Genomic DNA, 24,087 nt, shown 5'->3' on the forward strand with positions numbered 1-24,087 from the left:
AAAAGTAAAACATCAGTTCTGAGAAACAAGAAAGTTTGCATGGCTTTGACAGACACAAATTATCTATTTCGTTAATGAATATCATAACACTTTAATTCTGAAACACCTTAAGTAAAGCCCACAGCCAGACAGTAAAACTACATGCAGCCAAACAGTATACTGCTTGCATGTCAGACAGTCTGGTTTTAAACGTTGATTCTCACAAGCAATGGGGCAAGATCAAGCTTCTCAAGCATTCATATATACATGTTGTGGTTTAAGCTCAGCCAGTAACTCAGAACCACACAACCACTCACTCACTCCCCCAGCTCCTGGAGGGATGGGCAGGAGAATCAAAAGAACGTAACTCCCACAGGTTGAAATAAGAACAGTCCAGTAACTAAGGTATAACACAAATCACTACTGCTGCCTCCAATAATAATAATGATAAGGGAAATAACAAGGGGAGAAAATACAATTGCTTACCACCTGCCAACTGATACCCAGCCCAATCAGAGCAGCAATCCTCCAGTTTACATACTGGGCATGATGTGCTGTGGTATGGAATACCCCTTTGACTAATTTGGGTCAGGTGCCCTGTCTCTGCTTCCTCCTGGCTTCCTGTGCCCCTCCTCACTGGCAGAGCATGAGAAAGAAAAAGTCCCTGATCGGGGTAAACATTATTTAGCAAGAACTAAAAACATCAGTGTGTTATCACCACTGTTCCCAGACTAAAGTCAGAAACACAGCACTGCACCAGCTACTAAGAAGGAGAAAAATGACTGCTACTGCCTAACCCAGAACAATACATAAGGATTTCAACATGACTTTCAGAAGGATGGAACAGTGTTTTCACTCCTGTAAAAACCACCCTTCATACCACAGAAGAACCTTCCATAAAATAGAGAAAGCATGCAGAGCAGCAAAGTAATTCAGGTAGATATTGTTTCACAAAGGACAAGTGAAAAGGCAACAAACTGAACTTCACACTAAATCACCCAACATTTTCTATTTATTTTTTGCCCTAAAATGGCAGATGCAAGATAGTAACAGTGGTTTTCATAGGACAGAATATGTCAAACTTGACAGTACTACGGACACTGCCAAAATCAAAGGCCTAAAGCAGATCCTGTCAAGTGGAACAGGAAGCCGCTATTCATGGGCAAGAGGAAAGTGAACGGGAAGGAGAAGCAGAGAAATGAAGTCAAAGAAGGGGCCCGGCTAACCCCTCGCACGGGGTCTGAGTAAATCCTGGTAAGGAGGTCCCCTCCCAGGGGGAGGGTGAAAGGGCCTAGGGAAAAGGAAACACCGGGAACCACGTACGAACCCAGACAGCAAGGGAAATGCCCGGAAAGACTCGCAGAGGAGCTCAAACGGGTGGGACACAAACACGGGGCGGGGGGGGGGGGGGGGGGCAGGCAGCCTCGGGAGCAGCGGGAGCCGCTGAAGTCCCTTCGGCAAAGGCCGAGGCCCGCCTGTGGCCTACCCAGCGCTGAGGCCGCAGCCCGCACTCACATCTGGCTGACGAGCTTCTGCCGAAAGGTGCTGCTGCGCCAGTCGGTCTCAGGCCCAGTCACGTCCATCCCTGCCGCTGCCTGCTTCGCCCGCCGCTGCCACCGCACTCCCCTCCGCCGTTCCGCCACCCACCGCCGCGGGAGCGCCGCAGATCCACTACTGCCGCGCTGAAGGCTTGAGGGAAATGGAGCCCCGGCGTGAGCCCCTCCAACTCTCGCGAGAGCTGCCGACGCTCGCAGGGCTCGCTGGGAAATGTAGGCACTCAGCCCTCAGCACCAGCGAGGTCCTGCCGCCGCGGAGGGTGACAGGTCCAGTGCACACTGCGCCCAGGAACACGGCAGCTCCGCCGGGTGACCGGGTGGCCCTGGCTGCTTTCACCACCACCACCTCCCCCGCCAGCCCCGGTTCCGGCCGCCCCGCCCTCGCGGGGCGGGCGCGTCAAGCACCGTCTCCGTGGGTTCCGGGTCGCACATGAAGGCGGAAGCCGCTGGCGGAGGCCGCCGCCGCCACTCTCGGTAGGTGGCAGGGGCGGCGGAGGCGGCGGGGGAAACAGGGGGATAGGTACCGGTTGGGCCGCCCGGTGCTCCGGGGAGGAGGCAGCCTCCAGCTGGAGCCGGAGTTACCCGTTCCCCCGGGTGCGCTTAGTACAGGAGCCTGCCACGGCTTGGCCCCCCAGGACAGGACCCGGGCAAGTGAGGCGCTGTCCTGCATCTGCCTGCTCGCCGCAGGGATAGCAGCACCGCGAAACCACGGGCGAAGGGCTGCCAGTGGAGACGGGCAGAGTCGATCTCGGGCAGGGCAAGGCAGGCACCGGAACGGCGACTGACAGCCGCACGGCCGCCCTCGTCCTGGCAAGGCCGTCCCTTGTCAAGGCCCTGCTGGTCGCATGAAGCCACCGGGGCCGACCCAGCCAGGCCGCGGCTGAAGCCAAGGCCCTGCTGCCTGCATGGAACCCTTGAGGATGCCCTGGCAAGGCCAAAGCCCGTATCCCTGCACAGAGCTTCCCCCGCTGCTTCACTAGGGCTGCCTGAACGGGAGGTGGGGTGAGCAAGTGGAAGGGTAGTGGGTCTCGGGACCTGCAAAGGCATTGTCAACAGGGAAAAACAAAGTAAAACTATAAGCCTGCTTGAACTGTCTTTCACCTCTTAATCACAGGGTTTGCATAGAGTCAGGCAGACTCTTTTAATGATGTGCAACTCCAGGTAGCATTCACCTGCAGAGGAAGCTGTTCATTCTGCGTTCCTGATGGGGAAATATATAAGTTATGGGGCAGAGGAGAAACCTCTGTTCCCAGCAGGAGCAAAATTAATGTGATGAATAGTATGGATGAATTCATGCTTGATACACAAATCAGAACTGGAGTACGCTGGAAGAGGCCTTTGCTCTCTTACAAGTCACTTAATTCTTCTATTTGGCACATAATTAATTACTGCCCATTATTTTTCCTCCTTATATTTTAGACTATTAAAAATCCATTATTTGGTTTCAGCAGTTCAACAATGCAGGTTCAGGTCTTGCAACTAGCTGAGTCTCTCAAGAGAACATATACCACTGGCTAATTTAGAAACTGTCCATTTTAGTATAGTTATTTCTTAGAGAGCTTGATCCTGTAGAAGCTTCATTTTAAAAAGTGTTGTTCTTATTGTGGAAAAGACTTTTTTTAAGGGGCTAAGAGTTTTTAAGATCATTAAAGTATTTCTGTCAAAAGAACGTATTCCTCACAGATTTACCAGATCCACCTGGACATAGAACTGAACCCTACATCCTGATTCTGGAAGAAAGATGGAGCCTTAGTGATGGACCACTAGTTTTTAGGGTAAGCAGGTATACCCTGCCTGAATATAGTTGGTTATAACTCTCTTCAAACAAGCAGCTGCTCCATCCAGACCTGAACTTGGCTATTGAAAGACTCAGATGAAAAGCAAATCTTGTTTCAAGATTAGGAATGAGGGGAAAAAAAAAAACAATCAGAAAACCAAAAGAGTAGTAAGAGATGATCAGACTCTTAAAAATATGCTGAAGCCATAAAGCATTCTAGCATCTTACTGCATTTTTGGTTTCCTTATTACAATTTCTTGGTAGCATTTGGGCCACCTCCCAAAAATGCACCACAGGAAACTTTTCAGTTCTCTGAATTTGGATAAGTTGTAAATTTCTTATGGATGAGATATTCAAGTTAGAAAATTCATACTCTTTAGGTTATGTTCCTGCTCACAGGGGAGAAATATTTTTAAATATCTGTATTTAGATACATTTCATGGGAGTTTTGCCATATTCTCATATTAAATATGAGGAGTTTTATTCTCAATATGTCCTACAGATAGCTTGTAATAGGCTTGGGGAAAAAAAAACACCCTGAAAGAAATGAATGCCAAAATTTACGAGGCAGCATAGTTTGCAAAAGCTGTTTCCCGAATCACACCTTTTGGTTTCCTCCCACACTTCAAGTGTACTACTAATGCGAGAAACTGAAACTGGCTCAGAAATACAGCACAAGGAGACATGCTTGCATGTTCCTATTAGGGACTTAAAGAAAGATGGCGTGCATAGACCTAGCAAAAGCATCTCATCATTTGATGAGTGTTCAAAACTAACATTGAGATATTATATGGTACCAGATGTCTTCATTCCTTTTTGTGGAAACCTTGGTCAAAAGGAGTGGTTTGGGTCATTTCCTGTATTTGTAGAAGTTCCTAAAATTAAGTGGTATTTCAGGAAGAGAGGGGTTTTCCACACTTGTGAATGCATAGGGATAATTCTGAAAGCAGCACTGCTGACAAGAGCTTCTGTTTTTATTTCACCCCTCTTCCCTTTTTTTACAAAAGGCATGAAATTGACTTAAGTCACGACTGCACCTAATGCTGTACTCCATTGTCTTACAAGTACCCTTTACAAATTATCATATTGTGATGAATTATTCCAGTATTTGCACTCCAGTTAGAATGAACAATGGTTTTGCTTTTCAGCTTACATTGTTGGTGGCATCACATCTGTTTTCTGAACTATTTTGGCAGGCACCCAGCTGCCTCCCCATTCTGCACGCTCCCTTACTGTTTGACCTGTTTGTTTGTGTGCCCTCTGCCCTGTCAAAATTCTGGTACATAGCCAGGTTCTGCCTATTTGCATCTGCTGAGAGTCAGAAGTAGAGTTTTGCTTTAGTCTTGTCTCCTTGTTAGACCTTCAGCCAAATCCTGGCTTAGATCCTAATTCTCTTTACTCCCTAAGGGAGAGATGAAGGTGTGGGAAGCCTTAGGGCACAGATTTTAAACTTCCTCCAATGCACTAAGACTTTTTAGGGCCTAATCTATTTGAATCACAATACAGCACACCCAGAGCACACCATACTGGTTGCTGTGTATTAGAGAAAAAGTGATGAAGATGGCCTTCAAGAAGGAGAACAGACCTGCAACTGAGGGGCACTAGCAGGCTTTAAGAATGGACCAAGAGGAACCATATAGATTTCAATAGCAAAAGTCATGCACCTGAGTCAGAGCTGGCTGGAGACAAACCTGGCTAGAAGTCAGCTTTGCCAAAAGAGAGCCTGGGGGTTCTGATGAGCAGCAAGGTGAATATGGTTCCTCCAACAGGGGCCAGCTTCATGCTGAGCTGTGTTAGCAAGGCAAAGCCAGTAAATTGTGAGAAATTACTATTTTTGCTTTTATTCAGCACTTAAAAGCCCACAGAGCAAGAAGACTGGGTTTGTTAAATACAGAGACAGGAAGAGCCAGCGGCCATTTTTTTAAATTATCCTATGGGTATAGGAAAATGTAGAGCCAAACTCTTCTTTGTAATGCAGAGTGCCAAGAATAAGAGGCAAGTGTTATAAGCTGCAAGAAAAGAAGTTCAGATAGGATAAAGAAAAAAACAAATCTGATGGTTAAGCACTCAGTTTTCCCATTATTGATAATGCTGAAGATTCCACAGTTGATGAGATGAAGCTCTCGGCATCCTGACCTGATTTTGAAGTTTTCCCTGCTTTCAGCAGGAGTTTGGACTAGAAACCTCCCAAGTTTCTTTCCAACCTAAATTATTCTACGATTCTAAGAGCATGGGACCCCCACCAACTGTGAACCACCTGTCCATATGGCAGTAAGCTAAACAGATTTGGATACCCGACACCAGCAAGCTCTAGTTTATTTTGGGCACAGCTGATGCACAAGAAAATATCACTATCTGCGTAAAACACCTCTTGGTAGAGATGTAACTGACAGCCACAAGCTCTTGAATACAAAAATGTCTGAGTTCCCATAGAAACTTAAGTTGGATAATCCTTTCTATATCCAGCCATTTCACTACAGTAGAGGATCAAGGCTGTCAGCACAACTATACAAAGAAAAAAAAACTCCACACCCACTAGTAAGCATCACCCTATGACATGGATGGAGAGCATAAAAGGGGTGAATACTTGGCTATGCATATGTCATACTATGCAATACCAATAACAGACTTCAGTGATGTAAACTCTCTACACTATGTTTAAAGCACAGAATCGGTGCACAGCATCTCTTACCAGAAAATAAAGGCTGAGTGTATTTATGATGGCAGCAGGATGCATCCAGGACATATGTTGACCCAGCTGCTGGGAAATGCTCTGAGGGTTTTGCCATTTATGGGAGATTTTTGTTTGGTTTGTTTTGGGGTTTTTTTCATTCCTTGAAGTGACCAAATAGTGCATGTCTTCCTATGTTAGGATTGCCTGTAGAAGTGCACATACAGTTACTGACTTCATATGCCTCCTTCCTCTTTATGTTCTTGGTACTCAATGGTAATACCTTATCATTAATCACTACACTAACCCACTGTCTCTAAAAGACAAGTCATACAAACATAACTGTAGTCTCAAATACTTTGTGGAGCCAGCTAAAGACCTCTAGTCTGATTTTCTCTGCAAACTGGTTGGAACAAGGACTTATTTCCCCTTGTTTCTGGATACAGCATCCACAGCACATGAGACAATACTTCTTATCTTTGCTACTGCTAAAAAAGCACAGTGAACAGAAAGTGTTCCTCATCTCTTCCACTTTAGGGTCAATCCTGCAGTACTTAGCCACTGAATCTCACTGTTAACAGATGGACCAGCACTGAGAAACTTTCACAAGAAAAGAGGAAATAAAAAAGGATTACTCGGCTTTTTAGGAACTTGGCTCAGTCACAGAGTTAGTTTCTGAATAACAGAAGTAAGAGAACAAAGGGGACTCAAGAATATCCTGCAAGCAAGAAGCTGACAGTAGAGAGGGTCAAGACAGAAGAAAGTTATCTGCACAGTTCAAGGGACTGTGCATTTATATTTGCTAGCAAGGGCCTGCCTAAAGCTCCTTCATTCACAGGGACAGATGCCAGCCTGCAAAAATGGTGTCTCACGGCCTAAAAGCCAACAAAGTTCTTGAGTGGTCAGGAAGGAAAAAGAGAATAGAAGGTTTTCTGCAATGTGCAAGAGGCTGAACAAACCTGTTGTGTCTTTCCATGCAGAACTGTACTGCTTGTACTCCATTTAGATCTTTTTTTTTCATAACGGGCAATAAAGATTAAGCAAAATACACATTTGAGGAGGTCACATTAAATTATTTTCAGCTCAAAATATACAGAGGTGATTCAACAAATTTTCTTGTAATTCCTAAGGCTAATGAACACTTACAAGGCACAACAATTCCTAAATACCTTAACAGCCAGTCCTCCCACCTAGCTGGTACACCACACATAAAATATCACACTTCCACTGGATGTCTGGACAGTAACAAAGGCACAAAGCACACAGGTCACAGTTAGACACACAGTCTGAGAAGCAAGGTGCTGTGATAACACCAGTATCCCTCCTCAGCAAATCTGTACTCAGTATTTAGAACAACACCCAGATAAATCCACAAAACTATTGGCTCACCAGGCACACTGCATTTAGTCCAGAAAACTGAAACACCAAAACCACCCTACTTCTCTTTCAAAGAAACCCACAACACAACCCACTAACCCTGCTTCAACAACCACTCTTTGTAACTTCCTACTCACCTAACCCCAGCTGCTCCTTGTACAGCTATTACAAAGCTGAGCATACTCAGTAATCAGCTAAATGAATCTTGCTGGCCATCCCTCACAAGCCATTTAATAGTCTTCTACCCTTCTTTGTCTTACGGTCTTTTCTGCCAGCTCCTAAGACTACCTAGGTAGGAGTTAAGGGGGTTTTGGCTCAAAGAAGAGGAATTAACCGACCATGTCAGTCAGACATCTTAGACTAACACCACAAATGTTAATTTTTAATTTTGTAACTTGGAAACAGTTCATGAAAATCATTGTGGTGAGAATTTTTCTAGTCTGTTACCACTGTTAAGCTATGACACCACCCATGCGTATTTGTTTATAAGCATTAAAGCCCAGTTTAGGAGAGTAGGGAGGTACATGTAGCAGGATAGAGGTTCTCTGAGTAGCCACAGTTTATCATAGAATAATAGAATGATTTGGATTGGAAGGGACCTTAAAGATCATCTAGTTCCAACTCCCAACATCGCCCTCCTCCCCCCGATGAATTAATTACAGTGTATTAAGAAAATTCATGTATCCATGTACAAAAAGAACTTAAAAGTGCTGGCAAGTTTTAGACAATATACACTGTACTTGGTGGGTAGTATTCTACCCGTTCTCCACAGCAGTACTGGTATTCTAGCAATACATCCAAAATTGGTTAGAACAAATAATTACAGATGGCAAAATACTCACAGGTAGCTCTAAAGAGTGGTGATTTTCTGTGTCATGGTGGCTCTGTCTGCCAAATGCACAAGGCACCTCTTCTGTTGGTGTAGGTGCATGTATGACCACCCTAATGGACAGTGCAGCTCACCAGTGATGGCCAAAACATAATCCAGGGCCTGAAGCTGAGAACAAGAAGGCACTGCCAAAATTCAGAAAATAGAGTGTAGCAAAATATGTAGGCTCAGCTGTTGACTAGCCAAAAATCAGCTGCGGGGTGCAGCTCAGCTGCACTCCCAGCATCTGTTTGACCACATGGGGCTTACACAGGTCTGCTGGTAAGCAGGGCTGGTTTGTTCAGCTATTGCTAACAGTCATGGGATAATTCAAGTCCGTGTCTACTAGAACTAGCAGTGAGATAAACTCCCTACAGATGTCCCAAACAGCCCCATTTGTCACTTAAAGTTGTGCAGATATTAATGCTCATACAGGCTTCAGAATCCCTGATTAATTTTTATTATTTATTTATTTATTTCATAATACCATTTGATCTTCCTGGTTCCAGTTACCATATTTGTAAGGTTGGATCCATATTTGTAAGATTGGGTCTTTAGCTGCTGAACGCTTCACCCCCTTTCTGTTCTTTTTTTTAAGATTATTTGGATACAGAATGTATTCTGGATAGTAACTGTCTATGGATCTATTACTTAAAGATAGACCTAAGTAAGTCTTGACATGATGTATGTTTCCTCTCTACCCTGCATGTACCTCTCCCTCTCCAGACCTCTCTCTCTGGACATATTTCTTATCTTTCTATGTCTACAACGCATTTCTTTGCTAACACTTGATACAAAGGTTCAGTGGCCTGTGCAGTTCCTGTCGTTCCCAGGCAAAACGAGGACAGTGTCTCGCTTAACTTCTCCCTAGCCTCTCTTCCACCAATGACTACACTAAAAGGACACCCTGTAATATCGTATCAAGGTCATGCTGTTTCCTCTACCCAGCAAAAGTCTTTGAATTCAGAAAATAGTTCATTTGTTACATTTAATTCTGCTTTTTGATTCAATGATTTTACAGTCTTAGAGACTTCTTCTGGTACAGCTCTCTAAATAGCTGAAAAGATGCAACCTTTTTTTAAGCATTCACTCTGAAGTGTTAACCACATTAAACCACAAAACCAGAGTTAATGTGGTTTATCTGAATCTGTTCCGAATTTGGACCGTATCTCACCTTACTTTGTTTCTGCTGTATTTATTCCCTTCTAGTGAAGTGGGAAATTTCTGAGCAAGGTCTAGTAACTCTTACTCTTCACCTGCCTTTCTTACTATATGATCTCCCTTGCCTCAATCCATCACTTTTAATATTCCCCAGAAGCAAATCAAATGATACAGTAATGTTTTGTCTGCTTCAAAAGCAGTCATCTTATTTCTAGGAAAAGTCTCTACCTATCATGAAAAATAATCCATTATTCATCTCTTCAGCTGATGATGGATAGTTTCCCCCATACAATCAACCTGAATGTGCTCACAACAGAAGGCTGTCTCATCAGAGCTCCTCTTCTGAGCTGCTTGCCTTGGTTTTCCTGGCAAAGAGCAGACAACAATTAGTATGCTTTTTCAGTTATTGGGGGGGGGGGGGGGGTATCATCCTATTTACGATGCAATGGCGCCTAGTTTCTTTTTGGTTTGGCCAGTGTAGGGTAACTTCCCTCAGGCAGAGCAATAAACATTTCTGGTTTTCTTGGGGTCATCCAGATAGCTCCTTCCTCACTGACCGTACACAGAATACCTTGCAGTACTTTGAGAGCTTTCCAATGCTGCATTCACTGTCTATGGGTGGCACAATTAAACAATGGTTCCATTTCTTCCCTGTTTGTTTGGATTTGATGAGTTTGTTCTGCTTTTGCCTCCCTGACTGCTGGTTACCTCTTGTGACTGTCGCTTGTGCCACTAAGCTATTTCCCAGGCTGTTGGAGGAGAGGCTGTTATAACTGCCTTAAGTAGCCATATCAGCTAAGTTATTTCCTTTTGCTAATGTGTTTTGGGGTTGGGGTGAGTTGTTTTTTTTCTAATGTGCTCTGACAAGGGGATAGAGTCTGTGAGCTCTAACTGCTACAACTTCTGACATTCTTCAAAGACAATGGAAAGGGTAGATTACAGGATGGTAGAAGAGGACTCATGAGATTTTGAGAGCTCAACCGCAGACATAAAATGCAAGTCACTTCCAGATAGCTTTTTCAGGTGTTTCCCCATGTGCCACTGGGGACCTTCCTCCAGTGTCAGTGGCAGCCCTAGAAAAAGGTACAGTATCCTTGCCCTTGGTGGTGCCTACACTGGAGGAAATTCCATCAGGGAACCATGGTGAAGTGGAAAACAGTTGTGCATGCTAGCTTGAAGTTGTCACAATAAACTCACTTTCAGGTCTATGGTTTCAAATAGTATTTTATAGAATCACAGTTGGAAATGCGCTCAGCTAAGGAAAATGAAAAAGCAAAGATAGGGAGAGAGGAGAGCTTTCAGATTCTGTGTTAAATATCAAGAGAAAGATGGAAGGTGCAGTTAATATTGCAGCAAAGTTATCTGAGGATATTAGACAATTTAGAATTTGACAAAATTATGTCCATTTGTTACAAGTGATGCAGAAATGCAAAAGAAAAAAGGGGTTCTGGTCATGGGTTGGGAAGTGAAACTCTTGCTAAGAAAAAAAACTATCCCCACATGCTACATAATCTAACTCTTGGACTGAAAACCCAAGAGTCAGAATACTTGTTTGAAAAACCACATTCTGCCACTTTGGTGTGCTGAGGTACACCTGCCTGTCATCATTGTGAATAATTTCTGCAGGGTAGAACTGACTGAAGAGATGGACTGGTTTATTTTCTGTGGTAGGCGGGGATCAGAGGACCATTTGTAAAGCAAAAGGCACAAACCTTTGCTGATTCTGTTGTCTCACAGATTTCATTCTGCTACAGCTGGTGGCTGAGCATTTCTGCCTGGGATGGCGGAGGATCAGGAGCTGACTCAGACACACAAAGCTCAACTCGCGCCCTCCCTTCAGCAGCGCACCAGCAACACATACCGCAGTGCAGAGCACTCTCAGGCCTTGCTCAGTGGCTTGGTATCTCTCCGAGACAGCAGCATCCTCTTCGATGTAGTTCTGGTAGTGGAAGAGAAACCTATTGAGGCTCACCGCATACTCCTAGCTGCATCCTGTGACTATTTCAGGTACACTTCAGTATGGCAGTAATGAACATGTCTGAATGTTACTCAAACCTGCAGCATCCAAATCTTCTATCTTGGCATGCTGTTTCTGGATGTAAAATTGGACTCATAAGATGGAGCTGAATGTGTTTCAAAATACTAAGTATGGCCTTATTCATCTCTGTTATTTCTCTACAGACATAAAGCTCTTGTTCCTGCACACTGAGCTTACCTCCACTAAATTCAGTGCCTGTGGTACTTTGAGGTATAGAAAGAATAGATATGAACAGATGGCTTCTGCATAAATGCACTCTGTTTGGTTTTTAATATATCCTTAGCATTGTAACACTTTGCACGTTGTGATCATTTCATAATACACAAAAAGTCACTGGAAGTGGGTCACTCTGTTACATGCCTATAGTGTGACTCACTGTCCATTAAACCAGGCACTCCCCTTGTCCATTTGGCTAGCAGTTTCTTGAAGTGACTTTATTTTCAGAGAGCAAACAAATAAATCCCAACGCAAGCCAGACAAACTTTTAACTGGAGGAAGAACTGCTCTAGCATAACAAAAATTGTTACAGTCCAAGTTCCTCTTTTTTTTCTCCTCTCCAACACCCAGAGTATCTGCCTCTGCCCATTGACTATCCTGTATTCAAGTCTTCAGCTGTAAATGTTACCTTTCAGATGGCCCTTAACTGTTTTCCTGCAGAATGAAGAGTATTACTTTCTTAGGTTCCAAAGGCCTGTACTCTTTGTATCACTGGCTTAGAGAAGAGGTAATCCCATAAAAGTGTCTGGCTAGGCTTTTATCTTTCTGAATACTTTTTATGTTCCCAGGACAACGTAAGATGAGCAAACTGAAAACAGCTTCAAAGCAAATCTGCCATAGTATTTGCCATTGTCTTTTTTTTACAGAGGAATGTTTGCAGGAGGACTAAGAGAGATGGAACAAGAAGAAGTTCATATTCATGGCATCTCCTACAATGCAATGTGCAAAATCTTGAACTTCATTTACACTTCTGAGCTGGAACTCAGTGTGAACAGTGTACAGGAAACCTTAGCTGCAGCCTGTCAGCTTCAGGTGAGGTGCTGGGAGATACGACAAAAAACAAGCAAAAAACAAAAGCAACAATAAAAGAAACAGAAGACCTGGGTATCTGATTAAATGGAGGGTTAGGAGGTGAATAATGGGTCTGATGAGAAGAATTTCTTTGAGATGCTGTTTCCACTGGAACTATGGAAGGGTAGGAACAGTTAATGAGTAGTTGCACATCTCATTTGTGTCAATGGCTTTATTACTTATAAACATACACCATTTCATCTAGAGGACTATTTTATGTAGCACTCACTTCCACTGATCTGCTTATGAAGTAGAATACTTCTGGCCTATGGTAAAGGACAGGGCTTGCTGCTCTGAAACTGCTGTGCGGCTCAAGACCTTCCCCAGATTTGAGTGGACAGGCACATAACCTCCCCTGACCCCATCACTACAGGAAATCCTGCCATTATAGTTTCTGCACTAAGTGCAGAATTCAGTGTGCCTTTAAGATGAGTTTTTTTCTCTGATTTCGCCTGCAGCTAACTGCTGCATAAGGCTTTGGTACTAAACCTTAAACTTTCTGAGTGCTTGCTTTGGTTGGTTTCTACAGAATCAGCACCACTCTGTAGCAGAGGGGGTCTTGGACAGCAGTTAGTTCTTTGTTTGCCATCAGTTGCTCCTGCCAGATACAACTTCAAATTGTTTTCGTAAGATATTCATTTTCCTTTCAAATGGCTTCCTGTGCTCAAGTGATGCACACATATTTGTTATAGGTACAGTCTTTGATACAGTATGTCTGTCTATAGTGCTCTGAAAGAACAATTACAAAGTGACTGTAAACCTGGCTTTCACCATGTCCTCCCAGAGAGCTACAGCTTGGTGCCATGCTAACAAACCAGACAGCCTGGCTGTCAAATGTCCCATGTGTCTTCTTGGAAAACACATTGCTGCTGCACATGAAGCCAAACTCATAGATTTGCAGTATAGGGTGGCTAGAAGATCTATATTGTATTCATCTACCTACCCATGTTGAGTTCTTTTGCTCTGGAGAAAGGTGAATTGGGCGCAAGTGAACATGGTGATCAGACTGAGGAGAGCAGTCATCTTGTGGACAACTTTCTTACAGTCGTCCCAGCTTCTATCACCTGTCTCTCGAGTGTGAGGTAAGAGGTGTCTGAAATTAAAAGTATCTCTCTCTTGCAGATTCCAGAAGTCATTAAGTTCTGCTGTGATTTTCTCATGTCCTGGGTAGACGAAGAGAACATACTTGATGTATACAGACTAGCTGACCATTATGACTTGAAACATTTGAGTGATCAGCTGGACTCCTACATTTTGAAGAACTTTGCATCTTTCTCAAGGACACAGGTGTACCGACAGCTACCTTTGCAGAAGGTCTATTCCCTTCTCAGCAGCAATCGTTTGGAAGTTAACTATGAGTTTGAAGTTTATGATGGGGCACTTTTTTATCATTATTCACCAGAGCAACTGGAGACAGATCAGGTCTCCCTGATGGAGCCCCTTAAGCTACTTGAGACAGTTCGTTTTCCTCTTATGGAGCCTCAGATCCTGCAAAGGCTTCATGACAAATTAAGTCCATGTCCTTTAAAAGATACAGTTGCAGATGCATTAATGTACCACAAGAATGAATGTCTTCAACCAATGCTTCAGAGCTCCCAGACACAACTAAGATCAGAGTTCCAGTGTGTAGTAGGATTTGGAGGGATGCATTCTACTCCATCCATTGTCCTCAGTGATCAAGCCAAGTATCTGAACCCCTTGTTGGGAGAATGGAGGCACTTTACAGCTGCACTAGCTCCCAGAATGTCAAACCAAGGGATTGCTGTTCTCAATAACTTTGTATATTTAATTGGTGGAGACAACAATGTAAGTGGCTTTCGAGCAGAGTCAAGGTGTTGGAGGTAAGATGAGGATAATCCTGCCATTATTTTTGTTACCACCCTGTTGCCCATCTCAGAGTCAATAAGATGGCAAGGTCTATATGCTTGCTAGATGAAAGATTAGGAACTGAGCAGCGGCCTCACTGAAGTAAAACACAAGAAATAAGGAAATGAGCCTGATAGTAACAGGAAGCTTCCAGCAGAGCTTATGGGACAAAGCCAAGCCTGACAGGGTAGAAACAGTACTCTCAAGAGTATTACATGTTCTACTTTCTGTCTTGTTGGAGGGGGGAAGTATTAAAGGTGCTGAAAACAGTAATGAAGCTAGAATCCTAGATTGTCTAAATGCTCTTGAGCTAGGATTTTCTATAAGTACTTTGTGGATTTAGTTACCAAAAAGGATTTTTAAAGAAAATGCTACTACTGGTTGATTTTCAAGAATTTGTGTGCACAATAGTGGCATTCCAGGGTCCTCTTATATTCATTTGTGCCAGAAAAAGAAGCAGGAGGATCAGGTTTAGACCTTCATGCTCATTACATCACAAAACCAGATAAAAACCCTTTTGTCTTTATACTGTGGTCATGTTTACCAGTTTTACTGACAGCAGTGTATAAGATAATGGAAACCCTAGGGTTTTATAGCATGATTATGTCAGCTAAAATACATCTTCTAAAAATAGAATAAACCAACTTTGCTAATAATAAAATGCTGACAAGGCCAAATTTCACCCCACTTACAGCTGAGCTCAATTTCAGCCAAAGACAGTACAGTAACCCACATCTGTGGTGCTGTCTGGTATTCTACCAATGATTCTGTGGCTGTATGGATAACTTTCTTTGATCCCATTCTTTTACAAGGTATGACCCTCGACACAACAAATGGTTCCAGATCCAGTCCCTACAGCAAGAGCATGCTGACCTCAGTGTCTGTGTTGTGGACAACTATATCTATGCTGTCGCAGGCAGAGATTACCATGAAGACCTGAGGGAAGTGGAGAGGTATGACCCTAAAAGCAACACTTGGGAATATGTGACACCTCTGAAGAAGGAGGTAAGTAGTGCATTAGCCACACACACTACTACAGTTCCCCAGTTCCTGATATAATCTTTTTAGATGCTTTTCTCATGTATAGCTTTAAATCTGCTGATATTCAGATGGGAAACAGTAGCCTCTGTATATGGGATAAATGAATATCAAGAAAAGAGAGTAATAATTTATGTAAATAACATTTTGAGGCTAAATGCCTTTTTATTCCTGTTTTCTTGTTGTTTTCCCCTGCACCTTCGTTGTGTTAATCCTTAAAGCTATTTAAAATTGAACACGTAGCTTCTGGGAACAGGAAGTTCCCATTCTTCCTAGGCAGGTAAATTGTAAGACACAGTAGTACAAGTTTCTGATCACAGTCCTGAAAACATGCTTTACTCCTGATCAGAGAAGATACTGCCCAGTAAAGAGGGTAGATCTGTTTCTACAGACTACTTAGTTCCTGGACACAGAACTGAGATTGGGTAACAAGTTATGATAATAACCTATGTGGTGCAGAATCACATCTAAGCCAGCTAAACATAATTTCAAATTACTCATTTGGTATACATGAGTGAATAGGTCTCTTCTGTCATCAGTACCCTTTATTCTTCAAGAACAGCTATTGCCAAAGTAGCAGTCATGACCACAGAAACCAGGAAATGGTAGAGTGACATGGGAATTGGGGTTATGAGTGCAACAGTTTGTTCTGAGTTTTAGTAATGCTAAAAAAGGCAAAACTTTCCATTTTCATGTTAAAAGTGTTGCAAAGATGAATACAGCAAATAATAAATAAGTAAGTAAATAAAACCAAACAAAAAACAACTGCTTGATGAATCTTGGTTAGGGAAGAAAACTAAAATCCTGAGTAATCTTTCAAGAAGCTATGCGTCAGTGCTGAGAATATAAAAAGCCTTAAGATCCAATTGAGTGCTGCTGAGTGAGGGATGTTGCATTCCTGATAACACTGCTTGTGTAAGAAAAATCTCCACAAAAAGGCTTCCAAGTGGACTTCGGAGAAAAATAATAGTATGACTGATCTTCTGATCAAGGAGTAATAAAAATGAGACCCCACTGCACTTCTGGAAGTTTTAGACATTCTAGTATATTTCATTCAGAAATTTACACTAACAGCATAATCACCTAGAAACAGACTTTCTAGAAAAAAATCCTTCCAGATGTTGATATCTGCATAACTCATAAACAATGTTACTCACTTAATGTCTACTCTGTACTTTGAAACTGGGAGAAATACACAAAACCAGAGCTCAACCTCTTGCTTTCCCATGCGGTGATACAGGTATATGCACACGCTGGAGCAGCACTGGATGGAAAGATGTATATTACTTGTGGGAGGAGAGGAGAAGACTATCTGAAAGAGCTACAATGTTATGACCCAAAGATTGACCGCTGGGACGTTTTAGCAGATGGTCCAGTGAGACGCGCTTGGCATGGGATGGCTGCACTCTTAGGAAAGCTCTATGTCATTGGAGGAAGCAACAATGATTCTGGCTACAGAAGGGATGTTCACCAGGTAGGAGCATATCATACCTGTGCCTCTCCTGGGAGAAGCTGTTTCTTGTGGATGATTGCACTCTGATGTAATGTCTTTCTCCCACTAAGTAACTGTCTGCCCAGCAACAGCTACTGCACCAGCTCACCCCACTCAGCTGCAGATCTTGGGGTGATTTATTTACTGCTGTCTGTCTTGGATGCACTGTCTATCCCACAAGGCATTGAAGCTCTAGCACTTGATATTATTAGCAATTTTAAAACATATTTGATGGATAACATTCAGTGACATGTACATACCCAATAAGCAGCACATCAACTAAATTTACTTTACATTATCTTCTCACATGGTTTTTATTCCTAAGTCAAGGACCTTTGAATTACCAATATGTAATTGCAGGACAGAGTTGTTAAGGATAGGTTGGATGGCAATTGTATAATGCAATCAAATGTACAGTACCTGATGATAAGTGATGGCTGAAGAGAATTCTGGAGTCTTATTCCAGCTTCTAGAATTGCTAGAGACATAAAGAAAACACAATAATTAACTGCAAGAACAAAGCCAATGAAGATGACAGAAATACATCTACCTGAAAAGTGTATCTGAATGATAAAAAGGTGCTTACAAATAAAAGCAGTTAGCCAAGGGTTACCCAATGAAACCTAAAACTTTCCAAAATATGTTGCAGAGACAGCAGATTTGTCATATTTGTATGTTCCTAATGCAAACAGGTACATTATGCCTGAACTTGTACTAGCATATGTCCCCATCTCTTTCACTTTTGTATACAGTTTTTGAATAACATATACCTTTCACTCCAGTAGCAGGGTCAGAATTTGCGATTCAAAGCTCTATGCAATTACGCAGTTTTCTGCTGAGTACTGTACTTCTACTACATAGTGATAGGCTCTCTCCATTATCAACATCCTGTCAAAAGACTGATGTTACTGCATGGCTTCCTAAATAGCTTGCCACATGGCCAGCCTCTGTCACTAACATACAAGTGCAATTTTGGCTAATCTCTTTGGGTTTTCTTACAGGTTGCCTGCTATAGGCCAAGCACTGATCAGTGGACAAATGTATGTCCACTTCCTGCAGGACATGGAGAGCCAGGTATTGCAGTCTTAGACAACAGGATCTATGTCTTGGGAGGCAGATCCCACAACAGAGGAATCCGCATGGACTATGTCCACATTTACGATGCAGAGAGAGACTGCTGGGAGGAAGGACCCCAGTTGGAGGATGATATTTCTGGGATGGCTGCCTGTGTCCTTACTTTGCCAAGGGCTATTTTAATGGAAACAGAGAAATGGTTCTCAGAATGGCATGCAGACCGCATGAAGTATCACCTTGACTTTCCATCAGAAGTTATGAGCGTATCAGACTGGGAGGAATTTGATAATTCAAGTGAAGATTAGAAAACTTTAATATTTATTTTTTTGCCAGTGAATGAGGAAACTAAGGCTTGAAGAAAATACTTAAGAGATTTTATATGTCTTTCTTATATGCATAAATCAATATTTAAAGGTTTGGAAAATAAGTGTTCTGCACAAATGCCATTCACAGTCAATACCTGCCCATCTGCAAGTGTTCTGCACAAAATGCTGTTTACAGTCAGTACCTGCCCACCTGCCAGAAAGCAGCATTTTTAAAGTAACCACAGAACTGCCGTTTTCCCAGGTAAAATATAGAGGTTCTTTTGCTTTGAAGGATACTTTTCTCAGTCTTCAGCATGGACAATAAAAAAGGCACAGAAGGCTCGGCTTGACTAGCTTCTTTCCTTCCAGCTTTTAGCTTGAAATAGCTTTTTGAGAGTTGGGGTGGTTTTTTCCCTATTCTTTTTGGTAACAAAACTTCCTAACCATCTTAACACAGGGAGGTAACACTTAGTGTCTCCCTCCTGTGCCAGGTGTCAGACAGCTTGATTGCTTTTTCAGCAAGACTGAACATACAGAAACAGGAACAGTAGCAAGAAAGTCTGAACCTTCATCTCATCTGGGCATGCAGCCATCTTTGTAACTGGGTTAAAGTCTGTGAACTGACACCCACTCCTGAACTTCTCTACTGCAAGTTCTGTCAACACAGTGGAACTCTCTCTGTACAAATTATGGCAATCTCAACTGTCAGACACATTTGTTCACAAGCATAAATTAATAAATCCTTGTCAGAACTTTTTTAACTACTGTCTCAGTTTTATTAACTGTGATGTGGAGTCTGAAAGGTAGTGATCTTAAATTAAATCCTGTAGTACTACATTAGAACCAGTGAAGTTACACCAGCTTAGGAGAAGGCAATTTTTTTTCACTCTTTTAGTATATGCTTTAGAAGAGAGTAGAGATTATTTTGCCACAGTAGAAAAAAAAAACGTAGTAAGATAACTAGAGGTATTGAAGAGTACACTGCTCCAGGACCCTGCAGTAGCTGAACTAATGCCAAGGACATAATACAGAAATACTTCAGCTCAGAAAGATAAGGCATGTTAATCTTTCCTTCATGAGGCCTTAAACTAATTGGCTTCTGACTACCATCTTGCTTACCATTAGTTTAGAAGCTGATTTAAAGGCTGAACCAGTGTGATACCTGAATACTACGGGATCCTTACTCTTAGAGAGGCGAGAAGTAACCCATGCCACCAGAAAATCATGGCAAACTACCAGAAGCTTTTAAATCTTGTAGCAATAATGAGGTTGCAGAAGAAAGGCAAAAACAGTGACCATCAGAATGACACAGAACTAGTGAAGTATCATTATATCATGACAAATATTGCACATTGACCTGCTACTTCAGAGAAATTGAAGATACCACCGTTACTTGGGGATATTTTGTTTAGGGAAACAAAGATGATTTCAAAATGGACCTAGATGACTGTACATTAGTAGACTGGGCTTCTGGAAAAGATTGAAGAGTATTTGTACACCTCTTTTAGTAAGCTCAGCAGCTTATTAAAAGAGGGGCATTTGTCAGATCTTTTTCTCCAGCACTGTCAGTTTTCATCTCAGCCTGTGAACCTTTGCCAGTTGGCAAATAAAACACAAGACCTGGTAACTGCAGGAAGTCCTGATGATGAGCTGCTTCAGAAAATCTCTTTTAATAATGAACTCTGAACTGCACATGGAGTCTGGAAATACAGACTTTACTACACTGCAGTGCTGGAGACTGACCGGTATTCCTGTTTTGCAAACAGGGTTATTTTTAATCTGTGAGAATTTCATGTAGCCCTCAGATATAAGGACAGATTTCTCTGACCTGGACATCACTAGAACCACTCCTTCCAGACTGCAAGTGTTGCAGTGGCAATTTGTTTCGTCTGCAAACAAGTGATTCAAGACTTGTAGTGCTCCAGGTCATACTCCAGACCCAGCTGCTCTAACTAAACCCAGACATCTAACTCAAGTCTGATGCTTGCAGTGCATTTTCAGTTTTAACTTGCGCTAGCTCAACAGACCAGTGATACCCTATGTTATACAAGTGAAAATATTATTTAGCCTCTTTCATGATAATAAAGTAATTGTTTTTTGCCTGGCTTTTCTTATGTATACTACCAATATATAGAGAGTATTACTTATAATTACAAATAACCAACCAGGCTCATTCTTAGATTACATAGGATAATGTAAGACATTCATGAGTAATTATTAAGCTAAAGAAACATTTTGAGAAAACTCATGTTTGGTTGGATTTTTTTCCCCAAGCTTCTACCCCATCACTCCTTCTGTGTTTGAATACTGTTTTTAGTCAGTCAGGTGATTTTCCAGTTATCAGTATATGCAATCTTGTGATCACATTATTTACTAAGTGTTGCAGTTGGATGCTGTGCAAAGCAAATCAATATAAGGCTTAGAATGCAGTTACAAGGAAATTCCTTTTCCTCAAAGTGGATTATCTGCCTTAGAGAGGAGTGATGCATTATTTCTTTCTGGGTTTTGTTGGTTTTGGTTTGGGGGGATTTTTTAGTTACTTGTATAATATCCCTGAAGTGACATGAACTAAACCTAAGGGCAGCTATTACATATTTTGATTTGATAAAAACAAAACTTCTGCTGCTTTCACCCCAAAAAATTCTTTCCATCTGAGCGTAATGTGACTGCTGAAAGTTATGGTATGAACTATCTTACTTGCATGTATTTTGTTTAGGTAAAAAAACGCACAGATTTAAGCTTAGATCAAACCATCCTAATCATTTAGCAGTAGCTCATTTTAGTCTACCATGTACCTCTTCAAACTAATACATAGGTGAAACAATAATAAAATTGCTTTGCTTTAAGATTGGAAATTTTATCTAACTCAGCAGATATAACACACATTGTTCTTGTTTACTACAGTTACCTATATAAAGAAATTGCAGGAGAGATTACAGATTGATACAGAGCTGTAATTCGTATTGATTGTTTTTCCTATCAAGAATGATGCTTCAGGAACTCAGCCTTCAAGAGCCTACTTAAACTTTGCATTATGTCAAGCAAAAGAGATACCCATAGGGATTTTAGGCTGATTCCATATTTTTTATTTATAAATTCTCTGATCTTCTGAATATGGCAGTCTTGTATCCTACAGTGAAAAGCATTTGCTTTACAGGGAGTCCTCAGAGACAGTATAGCACAAGATATTGCAGACACATGGAAAACAAACTAAAAAAGCTTTAAGTTATTTCTGGTCTGTAAGAGAATAGCCAAACAACTCTTCCAGAACTAAGTGGTGAAAATATTAGCACTTACACTGCTGATAGTTTAGGAGGTCCAAGTTTCTTGATGATGTGTTTTCCTATTTCCTGCTAGCACAGCGGTAAAGCTGTATAGGCATATTAGTTAGGTGTGTAATTAGTGGACTTGCATCCTGAAGTATTTTCAGGCTTCCACATTTGGAGAAGTGATTGTGATTGCTTCAGTTTTTGTTTCATAAATGCTTCCACTACTGTATTTCTTCTCCAGATGTCTACCTCCAAATCCAACATATCTTTTCCCATTTCCTTATGGTTTAAATTAGGGTTGTTAATTTTGCATTGGAAGCATACACCATACTTGATTTGAAAGAAATAAGGATTCTCATTTTATACCCTTGACAGAAATATACTTCTTACTTAGAGGCCAGCCACATAAACAGTTTATTTGGCATTTGGCCCAGCTGATGGGGTCAGAAGCTTCTGGTGGAAGGAAGAAGGAGCAGCTGGGCACAGCGAAAGACGGACAGCACCTTCTCAAGGGAATATTGCCAAGTGAGTTCATTTCACTGGCAGCTGATGCATTTTAAGAGCTCCCCACCTCCTCTGCTGTGCTACAACTATTTGGTCATGCTCTGAGAGTGGAAGCTGCCAACAGGTAAGACAAAGAGCAGAAATACATTTATATGTCATAGAAAGATTATGTGGTGTCATACATTTATCCATTCTTCCTAAACCAAATGCAGTTGTAGGGATGTAATGCGCCTGAGATGACTGTATTCTAGGAAGTTGCAGACCAGTCTTACCAGATAACATTAATGATCTTGAACAAGTCACTTTTTCCCTTATAATCCAAGTAGAATATGGGATCTTTTACTTAGAAGAGCTGGCCTAGTTCAACCACAGTTATTGAAACTGAGGAGGGAATTACTGAAGGATGCACACAACCTGTGTACATACAAGTTCAGAACAGCTAATTGTAGCAGCTCCTTCCAAACTGAAAACCTCTCTGTGCCTTAAAATCCATTCTGGATAAGAAGGTGGATGTGCTGATTCTCCAGCATCAGTCCAGCTCCATGTAGTATTCCACAAAATCTAGTTTATAATTAAATACTATTTATTTCTGACATGCTTCAACTTTCTTGAGGTTTTAGCATTATGCATACAAAATGGAGGCAAACAAAATTATAAATCAAATGCAGCACTAGGAACTTTTCTTTCCTTCTTACGTGCTACGTGTTACTAACTGCTGCTAACTTGTGGCTTTTGTAATTATTTTTAAACATTATTTAGCACTTTATTGCAAGTCCAAGTAGTATCTTTTAATTTGTATTTTGGCCATGGCCAAACAGAAAACAACCCAAACCTGTACAAATGACAGAAGAAAACATAATAACCTTTGGAATCTATTGTAGCCTATCTACATGTGTTTAAAACTGACTCTCAGTGGCAGATACAAGCACCTCAACCAGTAGGAATGGATCAAAGGCATAGCAACTAAGCAAGCCTCCCTTGCAATGCACAAAACATTTTCACATGGATGTGAGTCTTCAGCTGGTATTATTCACTTCTGAGTCTACTGTTTTGCCAGTCTTGATGTGCATTACTAAACAGCTGTTGTTTTCCACTCAGGAGATGGCTGTATTTCAGCAGCTGGTAAAGTGATACCTGCACATGTATTTGGGGCCAACTTTAAGATCCTTTCATGTCAGTGATGTTGTGAGCCTATCTAAGATGATTTTGTCTAAAACATAACAAGGACACTTATGAATCTTCCATTTTGGACTGAACTCTGCTAAACGTTTACAGAGACAGAGCCTATATGTTCCAGTCCAAATACCTCAGTTGGCACTCGTTACCAATGCAGGAAGAACAACACAGAAAAAACATGTTGTGATTGAGCTTTTGGAAAAGGCAGTACATGAAAGAAAGACGGGAAAGCTGGAATAAGACAGCACAACAGTCCAGTCTGGCACTTCAAGACAGTAATCTTAAATCTATTTCTCCATTTTAACTGTTTTTCGCTTTCAAGTGCTGGTTCATCTCACACTGCCAGCCCTAAAGCAAAATGAAAAAACAAAACCAAAAGCACACATTGACAAAGTCAGGAGACCGAGCTAAAAGCACATTACTTCCAAAGGTTCCTAGCCTGCTGGGGGAACTGGCAGCTATTTTGTTGTGCCCGTGCCTATTGCAGCTGGACGTGCTTATGGCTACTGCCAGCCCTCCCAGCCTCAAGCCCAACCACACAAGGCTCCCGCTGCCTGCCTGAGGTCCCTGTGCGCCAGCATCCCTCTCAAATTCAAACCGCTCGCGCTGCATCACGTGCCGAGCGCTTGCCCAGCCACTGCCCGCCAGGCCTACTGACTCCTTTCCGGGGTTTCCTTCCTCTTCAGCTCCTGCCAAACCATCTTCCCTCCCGCCAGCGCCCCGAGACAGACGGGGCTTGCTTTGACACCCTTATCTGGGAACAAGGCTATAAAAAAGACAGGAAACTCTCTGTTAGAGCATGTAGGACGTTATCTCGAGAACAGATTATCACAGTGGTCCAATTTGTTCCTTACAAAAAAATCATCAA

The 24,087-nt window shown here is 42.0% G+C and overlaps 2 protein-coding genes across 11 annotated transcripts in view; one reads left to right on the top strand and one right to left on the bottom strand.

The window, feature by feature from the left end:
- The window catches only part of MED15 (mediator complex subunit 15), a 30,276-nt gene extending 28,573 nt beyond the window's left edge, over positions 1 to 1,703 (bottom strand). For 2 of the 5 annotated variants that reach the window (XM_062631380.1, XM_062631377.1), the window contains exon 1: positions 1,495 to 1,701. In XM_062631380.1, the coding sequence (XP_062487364.1) occupies positions 1,495 to 1,562 (68 nt within the window). In that variant the 5' untranslated portion in view covers positions 1,563 to 1,701. Of the gene's footprint in view, positions 1 to 1,494 lie in introns of all 5 variants that reach the window. The other 3 variants (XM_062631381.1, XM_062631379.1, XM_062631378.1) reach the window with 2 other exon arrangements.
- Positions 1,704 to 1,883: 180 nt separating this feature from the next.
- Positions 1,884 to 19,031, top strand: KLHL22 (kelch like family member 22). Of its 6 annotated transcripts, none has more exons than XM_062631344.1 (8): positions 1,911 to 2,009; positions 3,219 to 3,310; positions 11,127 to 11,396; positions 12,291 to 12,456; positions 13,618 to 14,336; positions 15,174 to 15,366; positions 16,640 to 16,873; positions 17,893 to 19,031. In XM_062631344.1, the coding sequence occupies exons 3-8, from the start codon at positions 11,170 to 11,172 to the stop codon at positions 18,268 to 18,270; spliced, it is 1,917 nt and encodes a 638-aa protein (XP_062487328.1). In that variant the 5' UTR covers positions 1,911 to 2,009; positions 3,219 to 3,310; positions 11,127 to 11,169; the 3' UTR covers positions 18,271 to 19,031. The 6 variants fall into 6 exon arrangements, with proteins under 6 accessions (XP_062487329.1, XP_062487331.1, XP_062487328.1 ...); XM_062631346.1 differs by having other exon boundaries at positions 11,144 to 11,396; XM_062631345.1 differs by lacking the exon at positions 3,219 to 3,310 and having other exon boundaries at positions 1,884 to 2,009.
- The last annotated feature ends 5,056 nt before the right edge of the window (positions 19,032 to 24,087 follow it).

The sequence above is a fragment of the Pezoporus occidentalis genome, unplaced genomic scaffold (genome assembly GCF_034315485.1).
Source record: "Pezoporus occidentalis ecotype Australia unplaced genomic scaffold, CSIRO_AGI_Poc_V1 ctg37, whole genome shotgun sequence".
Taxonomy (NCBI): domain Eukaryota; kingdom Metazoa; phylum Chordata; class Aves; order Psittaciformes; family Psittacidae; genus Pezoporus; species Pezoporus occidentalis.

What these genes read in the sequence shown, in the direction of transcription:
- KLHL22 (XM_062631345.1), top strand. Translation starts at nt 11,170, where the DNA reads ATGGCGGAGGATCAGGAGCTGACTCAGACACACAAAGCTCAACTCGCG. An exon ending in GCAGAGTCAAGGTGTTGGAG is followed by an intron (nt 14,337 to 15,173) that starts GTAAGATGAGGA and finishes TTCTTTTACAAG; the next exon opens with GTATGACCCTCGACACAACA. An exon ending in TGACACCTCTGAAGAAGGAG is followed by an intron (nt 15,367 to 16,639) that starts GTAAGTAGTGCA and finishes GCGGTGATACAG; the next exon opens with GTATATGCACACGCTGGAGC.